General features: G+C 58.0%; 1 protein-coding gene across 5 annotated transcripts; it reads right to left on the bottom strand.

Annotated features, from left to right (window-relative positions):
- Positions 1–1512: 1512 nt before the first annotated feature.
- On the bottom strand, positions 1513–15695 carry PNCK (pregnancy up-regulated nonubiquitous CaM kinase). Of its 5 annotated transcripts, none has more exons than XM_029068045.2 (13): positions 15586–15695; positions 15396–15465; positions 12086–12228; positions 10445–10576; positions 7534–7608; positions 6537–6675; positions 6049–6172; positions 5403–5478; positions 4436–4548; positions 4112–4190; positions 3900–3987; positions 3399–3524; positions 1513–3052 (listed from the first exon to the last, which is right to left on the bottom strand). In XM_029068045.2, the coding sequence occupies exons 3-12, from the start codon at positions 12160–12162 to the stop codon at positions 3426–3428; spliced, it is 1002 nt and encodes a 333-aa protein (XP_028923878.1). In that variant the 5' UTR covers positions 12163–12228; positions 15396–15465; positions 15586–15695; the 3' UTR covers positions 1513–3052; positions 3399–3425. The 5 variants fall into 5 exon arrangements, with proteins under 5 accessions (XP_028923878.1, XP_028923877.1, XP_028923876.2 ...); XM_029068044.2 differs by having other exon boundaries at positions 12086–12210; XM_029068043.2 differs by lacking the exon at positions 15396–15465 and having other exon boundaries at positions 12086–12210.
- Between the last annotated feature and the right edge of the window lie 592 nt (positions 15696–16287).

Here is a 16287-nt window from a genome sequence, read left to right as displayed (position 1 = left end):
CCCAGGTTCTTTGGACTCCGGGCTCGTGGTCTATCCATTACGCCGGGCTGCTCAGTTGGTGCCCCAGGGGCCCATAGATTGAGGGGGTTGATCCTAGGGGCCGTCCTTCCCCCCACCACCCCAAGGCTCTGCCCAGCCTGGGGAGTTCTGATCGAACCTCAGTTGATGCCAGGGCTGAACTGCAGCTTTCCAGCTGGAAGCAGCCGCAGCACCACTGGGTTCTGGCCCTGGCCTCCTCTGGCCTCAGCCTCCTCTGGCCCCGGCCTCCTCTGGCCACGTTCCATCCATCGCCCAGGGCCCAGCTCTGCGCCTCCCCCTGTGCTGCCGATGGGTCCCGGAGAGAGGTGGAGGAGCTAGCTGGCCCACCGGTGGCCCCAGCCTCCCAGGGAGAGGCCTGCCACGAGTCACACAGTAATTATCCTTTGGACCCATTGCCCTCTGCCCTCCTACCCCCACCCTCTGCCCAGCCCAGGGTGTCACCCACCAGTTCAAGAGGGTAACCAGGAGGGAGCCTGGCACTGCCCACGTTGGCTGCAGATGGGGCACGGGGGTGGGAGAAACGCTATCCCCCCCATTGACCGTGCAGGGAGGAACCAAGAAATCTAAGGGCAAGATCAAAGCACAGCCTGGCCTCGAAGGCAGGAAAACTGAGGCACAGAGAGGGCAGGAGCTTTCATAAAGGGAGTATTTCAAGGGGGTGGGGTGTTCCTTGACTCATCTCTTCCCACCTCTTACTTCCCGTCATTCCCCCCGCCTGTGTCTTTAGGCTGCTCACCCCCCTTGCTCCTTCCCTCCCAGACTAGACCATCTGGAGGGTCCAGTCTGTCTCCATCTTCCTGGAGCAGGTTGGTTCCCCCCAGAGGTCCCCCGTCCATGGGGCTGCAGTGCAGGGGCAGCTGAGGACAGGGCGAGGATACTAGGCCAGATGTTCGTAAGCTCCCTGTGGGTGGTTAGGGAGCGGGGTCTTCTACTACATCTGTTGTCCTCTCCATGGTAGGCAGTCAATAAATACCAGCTGATGGGTTATAATAATGTGACATATCATGGGGAAGCTCCACGGGGAGGGAGTCCTTCTCTCCCAGCTATAATGTTAGGCCACAAGAGTTGGGCTCTGTTCTTTCCCCAGCCTGGACCAACTGCCTTCCCCCTTCTCCGCTCCCCCCGACCTCAAGGCTGACCCGGCCAAAAGCTCTTTGCCACAGGCCTGGACAGGAGATCGAGCTGAGCTGGATGTGAGGGAGGTCAGGTGTGGGCTGCCTGGTGGGGGTACCCTGAACACTCTCCGCTCCCACCCGCAGGCCTCAACCTCTCCCTCTCCCTCTGCCCTGGAGGCATGTGCTGATTCCTGGATTTGGAGATGCTGGAAGCTAGAGGAAGCCCATCCCTGCCCTCCTCCCCCTCCTCCTCCTCCTCCTTGCCCCTACTGCCCCCAAACCCACAGGCCAGGGCTCACCAGAAGCCCAGCCCCATGTGGGGCCCAACACCATGCACTGAAGGAGTAGGCTTTGCCTATATTGGGTTATGTGCATCTTTATTCTTGGGAGGAAGAATAGGGTGGTGGGGCAGGGAGGAGGGGGAAGTTAACATCGACGGGTCACAGACACAGAACAGGCTTCTCTTGCAATTTTTGATTTTGAAACTCTCCCAAGAAAAGAAGATTCCACATCACGATAAAGCATTCCAGGCCCGCATGACATCACAAGCATATGGACACTGTCGCACAGTGAAGAGAGCCCCACTCCAGGGCCCCAGTCACTCCCCACCCCTCCCGATTCCACTAGGGTGGTCTCCTTTGCGGTCTTTCTTCTTCCTTTGGCCCTGATTGGGAAATAGATGGGGCCCGGAGGGTCAGGGAGCCCTCTACCCCAACCAACCTCTCCTCCTGTTTCAGAGGCTCCGTAGGAGCCCTCAGGCCCGAGGGTTTGTGACTCATCCCAGGGTAAGGGAAATTGTGTCCAGGAAGGCTTCCGCTGGGGTCAACGTGGACAGGGAGGGAGGGCAAAGGGAGAATATTTGGGGCAGGAGAGGAGGAAGTGAAAGGCAGAAGCCTCCAGGCCAGATTCCCCTTCCCAGCATCCCCTCTCCAGCCCACAGCCCTCCGCTCGCTACTCTATAGCCCAGTCGGCTCTCAGTTCCCACCTGTCTCCCTCAGGCCTGCAGTCAGTCTCCCTGGCTACCTTGGCTGTCTCTGGTTCCTTCTGGCTCCCTCTGGCTCCCTCAGCTCCTGCTCCTCCTTGGAGCCTCCTCAGGGCCTGGCCAGGCCGAGTCCTCCCCGTCAGAGCCGGGCCCAGCAGGCCTGGGCTAGGTTCTAGCCTAAGCTTTCAGCCCCTGGCCCTTGACCTGGCCAGCTGTCTCATTCCTTGGCACCTCCCACACAGCTCTGGGTGTCCAGCCCAGAGGACCCCGCCTGCCAGGGCAACCCTCTCCAGCTCCTTTCCTCCCTGGGTGAGCAGGAGGGTGGAATAGCACCCCCAGCCCTCCCGCCATGCCCAGGTGGGCCACCCCTGCTGGAGAAGGGGAGGGGGGAAGAACATGGGGAGGACCAGACTCAGAGCTTGAGGACACCAAGTTCTGACCCCATACACCGGGTCCGTCCAGATTGGGCGGGCACAGGGCACCATTCAGATTCCCCTGGGCAGCAGGGCCCCTTTCCTCTGGCTCTTGCCACCTTCCCGGACCCAAGAATCTCTCTTGCCCTTCCCATCCCTTAGCAGCCTGGCTCGGGCTGCCTGGCCGTCACTGCTCCCCAGGCCTGGGCCCGGGCACGAACCCGGCTAAAGTCCCGGGGGGCTGGGAGGTGACAGCGGAAGGGACGCGGGGCCGGCCCCTGGCGGGAGAGGGGATCGACTGAGAGAGAGATGGCCGGATGGAAGGAGGGGTGGGAGGGGGCGGGGAGGGACAGGAAGGATGGCTGCTGATGGCTGCTGATGGCTGCACATTGCATGCAGACAGGTGTCACCAAGAGCTCATGCAAGGACAGAGAGGGTGGGCGGAGTCGAGTTCTCCAGCACTGGCCCATCCGATGGATGTGGAGACTGCAGACACCGGGAATCTGCCCAGGGAGTAGAGTCAGGTCTTAGTCGGTCCTTAGTAGCCCAACTCCCTCCAAGCCCTCCCTGCTGCTCTGGTTGGCACAGACCCTGCTTGGGCAGTGCCAGGGGCATAACAGGGGGACACCCTACCCTCCAGGGGGAAGATTAGCCAGGCCCTCCCTTCCTGGGCAAGGGGCCACCTAGGGGAGGGGAACGCTCAGCCCGACGGGGCCATGGCCCGGCAGGCTTGGGCCTACAGGCTCCCTGGGGCCTTTGGCTTTGCCAGAGAGGAGGTATGGGGCCAGGGGAGCAGAGGGGTACCCCCTAACCGGGCATGACTCGGCCCCATGCCCACAGACGGCTCACCTCACCTCAGCCGTCCCCCTTCCCAGGCTACTCTGGGGGTGCGGCCTCAGCCGCTAGTTCCTCGCCCTCGGCGCTGTGCCCCATCTTGGTGATGTGCCGCAGGAAGGACGTGGCATTGAACGCTCTCTGCGCGGAAACATGGAGCAGTGTCAGGAGAGGGGCCGACCGAGAAGGGCCATGTCACTCCCGGCTTGAGTCTGGGGTCGGGGTCTTAGCTGGCCGCTGGGAGCACACCCGCTTGGGTGCCGGGGCTCAGTCCCTTCCCCCAGGACGATGGGGTTCCCAAGTAAGGGTGCCAAGCTCTGGGGCAGCCCCAGCTCTGGGCCAGGCAATGCCCAAGCTCTCTGGGTGTCACCAGCCGCCACCCCCTCCGCTGGTGGCCTGGGACCAAGGAGGGACTGGTGTCAGAAGACAGCTCTTGCCCTTCTCCTCAGTCCCTGCGCCCACCTGCCCTCCCCAGCCCATTCCACCCACGCTCACCGGCCCCCACCCGCACCACACCTTCCACTGGCTCCGAGCAAAGTTCTTCTGGATCTGCTCGCTGACTGAGCCATGAATGTCCTTGTCCAGAGCCGTGTCCCCGGAGATCCTGGGCAGGGGATGGAAGTTGGAAAGGTCCGGGAGGGAAGGAGGAAGGGTGGAGGAAGGGAGGGTATTCAAGGGGCCTCGGGTCAGGGGGTTCTGAGGGGGATCACAGGGGGTCGGAGTCTCACCAGGGGTGCTGCAGGGCTTGCTCACAAGTAAACCTCTTCTCAGGGTCCCTCTCCAGCAGATGGCGGATGAAGTCTTTGGCTGAGGGCGCAGAAGGAATTCCCCGGCTTCAGGGTCCTCCTCCTCCACACCCGAACCTCCACCCCAGTCCCCAGAGCCTTGGTCAATCCCACCTTCCTGGGACCTGTGGCCTAGTCAGCCCAGGGATGGATGATGGGGGGCAGGGCCGGAGGGGTTGCCCCAGGGGGCTGGTGGGGGGAAAGCAAAGTTTTGGTCTCTCCCTCTTTGGTAGGCAGAGAGGAGCAGGTAAGGGCCTCATTACTCACCCGACTCGGAGATGTCATCCCAATAAGGAGCATCAAACTCATACTCGGCTTTCAGGATCTGGCTGAAGAGCTCTGAGTCGTTCTCATCGTAGAAGGGAGGGTACCCACAGAGCCTGTGGGCACAGAATGGGCAGGGGCCACAGGCAGCTGGTGAAAGACTCTTGGGCATCAGTGGAAGATGAACTTGGGGACTGCCCAGGGCACACCATGAGAGGTGGAGGCCAGGGAGATTGGGGGTTTGGGAGGCTAGGGCACACCAAGGGAGGTGGAGACTGAGGAGATTGGAGGACTCAGGGCACATTCACGGAGGTGGATGACAGAGGGATGGGAGGGACTGGGGAGGGCGGGTAGGGGGTTGGGGGAGATGGAGGGCCCAGAGATAGCAGGGGCACAGACCACAAGAGAGGTTGGCAAAAGTGATAGGAGGTGATACAGGGCATGAGAAATGGAGGCTGGATGGACTCAAGATAGTGATGGGGAGTGTGATGGGGCAAGGGGACAAAAAGGGCATGGGAAGTGAGGGGACACATGAAGGAATGAAGGAACACGTTGGTGAGACAGAGCGGACAAGGAGGCCTAGGGAAGACCCACGTCGACCTTGAGACCCAGCGGCGTTCCCAGAGGCCACCCCTGGGAGATGCACCGCAAGCTTGTCCGTGCCAAGAGGGGGATGGCGGGCGAGAGCAGGACACACAAGGAGACATGGGAGAGGGCATGCCCAGGGAGATACAGATTGGGAAGACTGAGACTTCAGGCTTATCCCCTGCCAGCCCCCTCAGCTCTCCATGGGAAGGTCAGGGGGAGGATCTGGGAGGAACAGCTGGCTTTGAGCTTGGCCGGCCAAGGGGCAGGACCCCGTAGGGTTAAGCGGGGAACAGAGCAAGCTCGGCCCACGCTCCAGGAAGAGGAAGGGCCCTGGGTTCCCAGATAAATGGGCAGGCGAACAGAGGGAGCTCCGGCCACTTACAAGATGTAGGAGATAACGCCCAGTGCCCATACGTCCACTGCCTTCCCATAAGGCTTCTGTTCCAGGAGTTCTGGGGCTGGAGTGAGGACACAGGTTGGAGGTGTGAAAGATGAAGGGGGGAAAAGGGCCTGCCACCCTCCTGTTCGCCAATGCAAAGACCCCCAGGGGAAGTCACAGAGGCCTCAAGGAATCCACCAGGGCTAAGCAGAGGATGGACACAGAAATGGCAGAGTCCCCTACTCCCATGCATCCCCACACCTCCAGAGGGAATTGAGAATTGGGGGTGGTGGATGTTGGTGTTGAGGGGCTTGTATAGGTTGAGCAGCAGCTTGATCTAGTGGAAAGAGCATGGGCCTGGAAGTCAGAGGACCTGGGTTCTAATCCTCTGTAGAAGGCTCTACCCTCTAATGCCTATCAATCAATCAGTCAATCAATTAAGCAATCAATGCCTAATTACCACTGCTCCCTTCCTCTATTCTGCTTCTCAGAAACCTTCCTGAACCCTCCCTCTGACTCCCTCCTATTCCCTTCTTCCAACCCTAGCCTCTTTGTGCCCAACCCCTCCCTAACTCCGCCCAGGGCTTGTCCCCCCCCCCCGACCACGGGGAGCTCCACCCCCCATTAGCCCCCTGAGAACCCTCTTTACCAACATATCCAGGGGTGCCGCAGGCCGTGGCCATAACACTGCCATCCTCAATCTTGGAAAGGCCAAAGTCAGTGATCATGATCTTGGAGTCCTCAAAGGGGGTGGCGTACAGCAGGTTCTCCGGCTGGGGAGGGGAGAGGTGGGGAGGGCTGGCCCTGGGGACAGTGTGCCTGGGGGTGGGAAGTTCCCACCTCCGGGGATAACTGCCCTGTGACATGGATTTGGGAAATCTGGGGAGAAGGTGGCAAAGAGCAGTGACTCCAGGAGCAGGACCCCTTCAAAATCTTTTTCAGGAAGACAGGAGAGAGTAACTCTCCCAGTGGCCAGGCTGCCAGTGTGCCCAGGGGCAGCGAGGGCCAAGGGGACGGTGCCTCTCCCAGCGGACGACCTGCCCATACCCATGTACCCAGGGGTGGAGAGGGCAGAGGGGACAGTTCCTCTTCTTGTGGCCAGGCTGCCCATATGTCCACCTCCCCCAGCCTTCACACCTTGAGGTCTCGATGCACAATGCCCAGCTCGTGCAGGTAGGAGACAGCATCCAGGACCTGGCGGATCAGCTGGCTGGCATCCTTCTCCGTGTAGTAACCCCGCTCGATGATGCGGTCAAACAGCTCCCCGCCGGTCACGCTGCTCGAGAAGAGGCCTCTGAGGACTGCTTACCACCCAGGCCCTACCCTCCCTAAAGCACCCTGTTATGTCCCCCTTCCCTTCTTTAGGAACCCACCCCCCTCCCGGTTCCTCCACATTTCCTCTTCAGGGTCCTCGGTCCACAATTCCTTACCACCCCTTTTCTCTCCCTTGAGTTCCCCTTCCTACTTTCCTCCTCTATCCCCCATCCCTCTCTGGGTGCTCTCCTGACTGGGGGTTTGAAGAGCCCTGGGCCAGTGACCACTTCCAGCCCTGGCTGCCCCCTCTCCTGCCTCCTCATCCAGCTGGGCCCACGGACTGGACTAGCTCCCTACCCCGCTCACCCTGAGGTCACCCCAAAACCTCCTCCTGCTCCTCTTCTTCCTCCTCCTTGGCCTCACCCTCTCCACCCACTGCCTGGATCGAGAGGGGGTACAGAGAGAACAGGAAAAACTGTCCTGCTCCCCCCCCACAGGAAGGTTCCTGAGCGTGGGGACGGTCGGTTAGTCATCCTAGCAATAGGTGTCATGTGAGGGCCTGTTGGAGATGGGACGGAAGGGATGAAGCCGGACCTTGTCCTTGACTCCATCCCTAGTTGGCTGAAGGAGCCCATTTCCTCCGTTTCTCCCATTTTCAGCCTCGATTCTCCCTGTCTGGCCTCCAGTTTTTCCCAGGATAAGAGCAACATCCTCAGGCAGTAGATAGGGCAGGCTACTTCTAAGAGGAGGCCCTAGGCAGGCAGAGATTCTACTTCCTTTCCCTCCTGCAGGGGAAGGGGCCCTCTGTGCCCCAGTGGTGCCCTCAGATTGACCCCCAAGCTATTCCTTACACCACCCCATCACCCCGGGCCCCACTCACAGCTCCATGGCCAGGTACAGGTGGGTGGGGCTCTCATAGATGTCCTCTAGGGCCACAATGTTCTTGTGCTTGACCCTGAAAAGAAGATGAGCTGTTGGCCTGGAGAGGGAGCAGAAGCCAGGGTGGAGGGCTGGGGGAGGCAGGGGCGGGAGGGGAGGGGAGCAGGCTGGAGGCTGAGCAGACGAGGGCCCTGGAACTCTCACCTAGCATGCACCCGGGGCTGAGGCCCACCGGGGCTCCGGCCAACACCCCGGCCCCATACAACGCCCCTTTCAGAGTCCTGGTCCCATAGTGAGACCCAGTCTCTCCCACCCTGGGCCCAAGTGACAGCCAAAGAGGTTGAGAGTAGCCAATGAGAGCAGTGTGGTCTAGTAGAAAGAGCACAGGCCTGGAAATCTGAAGTTCTGGGTTCTAATCCCTGCTCTGCCACTTTGGGCAAATCACTTCAGTTACCTCATCTGTAAAATAGGGACTAAGACTGCGAGCCCTTTATGGGACAGGGACTGCAACTGACCCAATTATGTTGTATTTACCCCAGTACTTAATACAGTGTTTGCCATTTTTTAACAAACCCATTAACAAATACCATTAAAAATAATGGGGGATTTTCTTGACATGGATCTGCTTGGGATATGGATCTGATCCTGCTTAGTAACTGCTCTCCCCATACTGCGCAATACATTGCCTGCACACAGGAAGTGCTCAAGAAATACCATTGATTGACTGCCTGAAAAGGGTGCAGGATAAGGTTGGGGCAGCAGGCGGGGAGCCAATGATAATGAGGGGAGAAGGAGCGGTTTCAGCAGGATGGGGTGGGGGCCGGAGGAAGCGGGAGGAGGCCAGCAGCCTGGGAGACCCGGTTGGGATTGGTGAGGTCAGGGAGCCTCCCAGAGTCAGGAGCAGCCGTGGGCAGGAGCAGGCAGAGAAGGAGGTGGGAGTTGGCCAGGTCCAGGTTCGAGGAATGACGTATGATGCTGGGGCCCAGAACACACACACACACACACACACACACACACACACACCCTCCTCCCCCACCCCCCAGATTCTAAGAGTGAGATATGCTAGGGCCCAGGACACACACACACCACACACAAACTTACACACATACACTCTTTCTCTCTCTCTCTCTCTCTCTCTTACTCAGCCAGCCAGCCCACACTGATTCTCCAGGGTAATGTTTGTCCTCTGGCTAGAAATAAACCCAGATCCCTGGGGGAAGTGGCCCCAGGAGTCACATGCCCATCTCCTCCCACCTTCTCCAATCCCCTAAAAAAGAGGCTGAGAGACCACCTCAGGGTGAGCTGGTGGGAGCAGGGAGGGGTGGCAAGGGGAGTGAGGGTTGTTGTTTGGGGGGGGCGGGAATCAGGGAGGGGCAGGGCCAGAGCTTCAGAGGAGGAGGAGAAGGAAGGAGGAGAAGGAAAAGGAAATAGGAGGAAGGATGAGGAAGAAGAAGAAAAGGAGGAGGAGGGAATGGAGGAGAATTAGGGAGGGGGAGAAGAAAATGGAGGGAGAGGAAGAAAAGGGGAAAGAGGAGGAGAAGGAGGAGGAGGAGGAGGAAACTATGGCAGCATAGCAGGTTCCAACCCCAGTAGGGTTGGAAGATGGGGGCAGGGTTGGGGCAGGGAGTCAACTGGCTCTGGGCCAACCACGGGGCAGCAGAGTTGGAGGATGCCAAGGACCTGAGCACACAGCCTGGCAGCTGGATTTTTCCCTCTTTTCTTCCCTGCCTGTGACCTGGCCCAGAGGGATTCATGCTCATGCACATGTATCCCCATTTATGCCCACATAAAATCAATCAGCGGTATTTACCGAGTGTGAATCGTGTGCAGAGAGCACTGTATTAAGTGCTTGGAAAGCACCATATAACAGAGTTGGTAAACGAGGTCCTTACCCACAAGGAGCTTAATAATAATAATAATAATGTTGGTATTTGTTAAGCGCTTACTATGTGCCGAGCACTGTTCTAAGCGCTGGGGTAGACATAGGGGAATCAGGTTGTCCCACGTGGGGCTCATAGTCTTAATCCCCATTTTACAGATGAGGTAACTGAGGCCCAGAGAAGTTAAGTGACTTGCCCACAGTCACACAGCAGGAGCTTACAGATTAGAGGACTGTAAAAATATCCAAACATAGGTTCCCTTGCCTACACACACAAGAGCACATGCACCAGGCCAGTCACACATGCACAAGCACGAAGACGTGTCTGTGGAAACACATGCACTGCTATCAAGGCTCCAGAATGCTCCCACTGCCCCTGGATGACTGCCTACACACCTTCAAATTATTCCTTCATTCATTCATTCAATCGTATTTATTGAGCGCTTGCTGTGTGCAGACCACTGTACACAGCGCTTGGAAAGTATAATTCAGCAACAAATAGAGACAATCCCTGCCCACAGTGGGCTCACAGTCTAGAGGGGGGAGACAGACATCAAAATAAATAAAAAGGCATCAACACTGTGAATGCCCATGAACTGACCCATTCATATCCCCTGGAAACACCTGCACAGACCCTGTCTGCCCTGGGACAAATGGCCAGGCTACAGTCTCACACCCACGTACACCCTGATGGATTTTACACAAACACCCACTCACCTGCTGGACCAGTATCTAGGCAGGTGTTCCCAAGTGCCTCTGAACAGACACAGATCCACCGATTGCTCTGCAGGTACCCACCCCCCAGGTGGCACACACATACACACACGGACACAACTGTGCACTTGACAACTGTGTATACAACTCTCCATTGACGATGAGATCCAGGCCAGCTTGGATGCAGGGGGCTGGACCTGTGTCCACTTTCTGTAACCCCAGTTGTGTCCAGCTAGCCCAGCCTCCTAGGGGGCCTTCACCCCAGCCCCCGACCCCTTCAGCCTGGTTCCCCTCCCCCATTTCGGCCCACCACACTCACTTCTTCAGGACAGCAATCTCGTTCTCCACAGCCGCCTCCTTGCCCCTCAGAGCCTTCTTAGGGATGCATTTGAGGGCCACCAGCCGCTTAGAGTTGCGCTCCTGGGCCAGCACCACTTCAGAGAAAGCCCCCCTGCCAAGAGAGAGCGTCCTGTTCAGCTGGCCCCTCTCCCCCAGGCATAGCCCAGCCGAAAGAACTCATGCCTGGGAGTCAGAGGACCTGGGTCCTAATCCTAGGTCTGCCATTTGCCTGCTGTGTGACCTACCTAGACTGGAAGCCTCATAGCAGGCAGGGACTCTGTCCAAACTGATTATCTTCTATCTGTTCCAGTGATTGGCTCAAAGTAAATGCTGAACTATATAATAATTCTTATTATTAAGCACTGAAGGCAGAAGGGTCTGGCCCCCACCAAAAATGCTACCAGGCCACCTTTTTTCCTGGTTTGATCTGCCAGGCCCAGACAGATGAAATGTGGTCCCAGGTCCAGGCAGATCAAGAGCCCAAGGTAATCCCAGGCTGGGCACAGAAGGCAACAGATGGGCTGGATCACACCCATCCTCTCTCCTGGAGAGGCCCCAAGTTGGCCTAAGTCCTTCAGGTGGTCTTACATGCAAACTCGTGGACCCTCCTGTTAGGAACCGGACATGAGATTACGCTGTCAGCCTGCCAACCCCCGGAGGACACAGAACTCGGGCCGGGAATAAGGATAGGCAGGACTGGATCATCCTGGACCTGGGTGTCCAGCTCACACAGATGGATGGGAACTCGGGCAGGAGTGCCTTCTCTGCTCAGTGAACGGGGCAGGCAGAGACGAGCCCCTGTGTCACATGCAAACTATGCACAGACACGCACGTGGCAGAGCCGGGCCGGGCCCCATGGGCATGAAGGTGGGTGGGCGGGAATACAGGCTAACTGACCCTTCGGCAGTGCCCTTCCTGGGCTGGCCTGCCAATTTCTGCTCAAAAATACCAAACCATGCAGACTCAAACCTTCTTACGGACATGAGGAGATTCACCCAGACATCCAGACTATGGCACTGAGCTCCTCTCTGGGTCCTCCATCCCGCTGCCTAGCTCCCCAGTTCACGTCCCTGCAATGCCCAGCAGGGTGGGGGGGAGTCACAGGGAGGGCAAGAGCCCGCACATTCGCCCCGTGGCAGAATAATTCCCTGTCTCCAAAAAACTGACCGCTGGCAGGCCCTGAATCTCAGTTTGGGGAAGGAGGGCAGAACCAGAGCCAGGAACCAGCTGTTTGGCAAGTCATCGGCTGGCACTGGGGCAGGCTGGGGCAGGGACAGTGTCTTCTTCCCCCTTCTCCAAGGGTCTCACTTCCCCCGAGGCCCTGTCCCCCATCCCCTCCATCCCTTGTGTCCATGCCACATTTATCCACCCACTCAACCCTCCCCATCCCTCAGATACTCCCTGCCCCATCTGCCCAGTACTAGGCACCCTATCCCCTGGCCCAATCCTTGAGTTCCTACTGGGTCTTTCTCTCCTTGCCCCCAAAGTCCTAGGTCTTCTCTCTGTCCCTCAGTTCCTGGACACTCCCCTCACCAGCCCTCCTTCTTGCTCCCCACCTCCAAAGCCCTGCCTCCTTCTTCCTCCACCGGTTCCACCTCCTTCCTCCCCACACCCCACTTACGCCCCAAGCTTCTCCTTGATGTGGTAGACGCTGGTGATGTCTTCTGTCTTCTTTTTCCAAGCCTTCCCAAGCGGCATGGTGACCCGGGCTGCCTGGAAGCTTGGGGCTAGGTGCCGGTTGGAGGCCTGGGGGGAAGACGGAGGCTAAGAGAGTGAGGAAGAGCACAGGGCTGTAATAGCAGGAGACTAGAGGTGTGGGGAGGGAGCAGAGCTGCAGGGAGGGTGCAGGGTGCAGGAGTGGAGAGGGAGCTGGGAAGGGAGGAATCAGCCCAAGGAGTCAGCCTGTTCCCAGGCTCCAGCAGGAAACGCCGCCCTCATTCCTCTTCCCCCTCTGCTCCCCCCATCCCACCCCCCAGGGGGGAGCTGGCTGGGAACAAGAGACAGGCTGGGCTGGTGAAGGGGGAGAAAGGAACGAGGTGAAGTGTCGGCCAGCTGGCCAGGCCTCGCTGGAGAGAAACAGGCCTTCTCATGCCCTCAACCGGGAGCCCCAGCCCAGCTCTGCTCCAAGCCCAAGCGCCCAGGGTAACCCCTTCGCACTCCCCTTTATCCGCCACAGTGGAGATCTAGATTTCTTCAACCCCTACCCCCCACAACCCCAGTAAACCCCATGTCCGACTTAAGCGGGCAGCAGGAGCCGGAGTTGGCTGGGGGTGGTGGGGAGGTGAGGCTAGGAGGAGAATGGGGGGGTCTAGGCAAGGGTTTTGGTGGGGGGGGGTGGGGAGGGACTTGTCCCACCTACAATCTGACCCCATACTTGAGCAGCGGAAGGAGCAGCAGGAGGTCCAGCTGCTCCCCTGACTGACCATATCCCACTGCCCCTTACAGCAGGCTCTGTCAACCCCCGCCCCAGGCTGCATCAGCAGATGGAGCAAGCTTCTAGTGCCCCGACCCCAATCTCAGCAGAAACTCTGCCAAGCTTCTCTTCCTCATCCTCATTTTCTGAGCAAATTACTGTGTGCAGGGCACTTTCCAGGTGCTTGGGAACATACAACAGAAGCAAAGGAAGTAATCCCTGCCCTCGAGGGGTTTACATCCTGGCAAAGAGGAGCCCATACCCTCCATTTCCTGGGCATGGTGCCACCACTTTGAGAGGCATCTCTGAGACTCCGAGAGCAGGAAAAGGGGGAGCAGACCCACCGGAGCAGGAAAGGAGGGAGCTGGAGCCCAGGAAGGAGAAGGCGGGAAGGCCTGGCACTGCCTCTGAACTGAGAGAAGCCTTGGGGACAAAGAATGGGAATGGGGGTAGCCCTGACCCCAGAGGCAGAAACCTCTAGGGAGAGTTGTTGAGGAGGGAGAGAGAGCAGGGCAGAGCAAACCAGCCCCTTTCACCACCACCCCTGGACCATCTCCACCCCACCATTTTTAGATGCTCTGGGCAGACTGCAAATATATAAAAAACAAGTCATTCCTACATTTTGTGACATTCCTACAAAATGGAAGCAGTACTCTGAGATGATCTGCAAGGATGGGACTCCCTCCTGCCAGTGCCCTGTGGAGGTGGGGAGAGGGACGGGGGAAAGGGAGACGGGGAGGGAAGAGAGGGAGGAGAAGGAAAAGGGCAGCTCGCGGAATATTCTGTCTCCATTCGACTGTAAGTTCCTCGAGGACAGGGTCCATGTCTGTTTACTTGGTTGTACTCACTTGAGTGTTTAGTACACTGCTCTGCACATAGTAAGCTCTCAATAAATACCATTGATTAATTAATTAATAGAGTGATCTCAATAAATACTATTGATCGATTGTTTGGAATAGGCCCAGTCACCAGGAGAGAGGAGGGGTCCCTGCCACAGGGCTCAGGTGAAGTCATTTCCATCTGTGCAGGTTTGTACAGAGCCGAGCAGAGGGACAACCTGGCATCCTTCTGATCTGGTAGCCAGAGAAAAATTTTCAATGGCAGGTGAGCCTGGGAAGAGACCAGCCAGAACTCAACCCACCTGTCAGAACCTGGTCACCAGAGCAGCATCTGACCACTGACCTCTGGGGGCAAGGGATTTCCCTCCCCTTGCCCAGAGCTGCTCCCACCCCATCTGCTCCTTCCCCTCCTCTTCTTCCCACTAGACTGCAAGGAGGCCCTGGGCCTGCTCTGATTGAAAAGGGAATGAGGAATCGGCCAGGGGATGGGCCAGCGCCGGGCTGGACTCGGTTTGGTCTGGGCAGGGGCTGGGCTGAGCGATGTCTATCCAGACACTAGGGCAAATGGGAGCCTGTATGAAGGCGGGTGTTTGTGGGGGTGTCCACATGTCTGAGTGACAGTGAGAAAAAGGGATGGGAAGGAGAGAGACTCCCATAATGCTCCCCCGCCCACCCTGTCAACGATGGAGACCCAAAATGAATGTAACGGCTAATCGGGGAACACCAGCAAAGCATCTCACAGACAGGAAATGGGGACTGATCCTCTAGAGAGACCCCCCAAAGAGAGACATGGGATCAACCCCTCACACCTCATAGCAAATACACACGTGCATGAGCGCACATACACTCTCTTTCTCTCTCTCAAGTTCCTGCAGAATGGTGGATGAAAGAGATTTTACACCACCAACTGCAGATGAGTCCTTAGCATTCCTGGTCTGTCCTCATCTCTGCTCCCCCTGCAGCCTCCAAGGCTCTCTGCTGCTGAGGGAAGTCGGGGGGGAGTCTGCTGGAGGGAAGAGATGGTTGGCAAGGGACTTCAGAGCAGGGTGGAGATTGACAGATCTGTGTCTGCTGTGAGGCTGCATCTCTGAGTTATCTCTGACTGTCTGGATCTGTGTGAGTGTGGGCGGGAGGGGCACGTCTCTGGGGGTGTCTGTGCCTGATGTGGGGTTCTGGAAACCCACAAATCCCCTCTTGTGTTTGTGTATATCTGTGTTTGTGTATATCTGTGCCGGTATATGTGGTTGTCAGTGGGTTCCTCTGAGTATGCGCTGGCGCCTGGCTGTCTGGGGGTGTGTGTGTTTGTGTGTGTGTGTGTGTCTGCATTTAACATTTCTGAGCTTAATAAAGGTCACGTAGTACGCATTTATATGCGCTTTGTAGTTGGATGGGTGCTAGTCTAAGGAGTGGGGGTGGCATTTGTGGATGTATATGCGTTTGTGTCTGTATGTTGTTTGCCAGTGTGTTTCCCTAGTACTGTGTGTGTCTGTGTATGCGTATGTGTATATCTGTTATGTGTTCCCTGAGGAATGGGAGACAGAAGCCCCTGCCGAGCATCGGGTCTAGGTGGGGAGCTGGTAAGGCTAAGGATGCTTGAGGGCCTGAGAGGGTCCTGGTTAGACACCCACCTCCACCCCCCAGCCCTTTACCCTTTCCCCCTCCCCGGGGCCCGCTCTTACCTTCTCCCTGCAAGTTTCCCTCCTAGCTCAGTCCCTGGACTCCACGGATCCTCGCTGAGAAGAGTCCATGCTATTTAAAACATTACATTCCCCTTCCAGTTTACGAGAGACGAGCCCCCCTCCCCGCCTCCCTCCCTCGTCCCTCCCTCCCACCCCCTCATAAATCTCCCTTAAAGGAGCTGTGCCTTACCTTGTAAGGAAATCCAGAATTTCTCTCTGGGGAGAAGCTCCCGCCAGTCACTGAGTGGGGGGCCTGCTCTAGTGGAGGCGAGGGGGTGCCGGGTTGCTTATCTGGGTGGAGCCAAGGAGAGGGGCCTGAAAGGGGAAGGAGAGGGATTAGGGTCAGGGAGAGGGGAGCCCCCAGACCAGTCCTACTGCCCCTATAGGGAGATCTCCCCTCCCACTCCCCTTGACACCCCCTATGACTCTATGGGATAAAACCCCACCCTCATCCCATTCACACTGAGATGCCTGCCCCCAATCTCCTCTGCATTATAGGGGGACGGGTACCTCTGCCCTGCTCCCTGGGGAGTCAGGGGAGGTGTCTGGGGCCTGTCCCTCAGCCTGACTCCCCAAGGCCTCTTGCCTGAGGAGCTGGAAGCCCCAGCTGGGCTGCCAGAGGGTAAGGTCAGGGCCAGCAGCTGATCATGCAATCTGTCTCAGCCTGCCTGACCTCATTTCCCTCAGAGGCCCGGGGCAAGCATTTGGGAGAACTGGGGGTTTGGAACTGGGGGAGGGTGGTTGAGAGGAGATGGTGGGGCAAGGTGCCCCCTAAGCAAGGGGATGCCAGTTTCCCGGCCGTGCGTGCAGGCACAGGGCCGTCACAAGCTCCGTGGGCACAGGGACTGGGAGCTGGGAGGGTCTTCTTTGAGGAGGGTCTTCCATGGGGAGG

The sequence above is a fragment of the Ornithorhynchus anatinus genome, chromosome 6 (genome assembly GCF_004115215.2).
Source record: "Ornithorhynchus anatinus isolate Pmale09 chromosome 6, mOrnAna1.pri.v4, whole genome shotgun sequence".
NCBI lineage: Eukaryota > Metazoa > Chordata > Mammalia > Monotremata > Ornithorhynchidae > Ornithorhynchus > Ornithorhynchus anatinus.
Note: the sequence above shows the minus strand (reverse complement) of the source record. Positions and strands in the feature narration are given on the sequence as shown.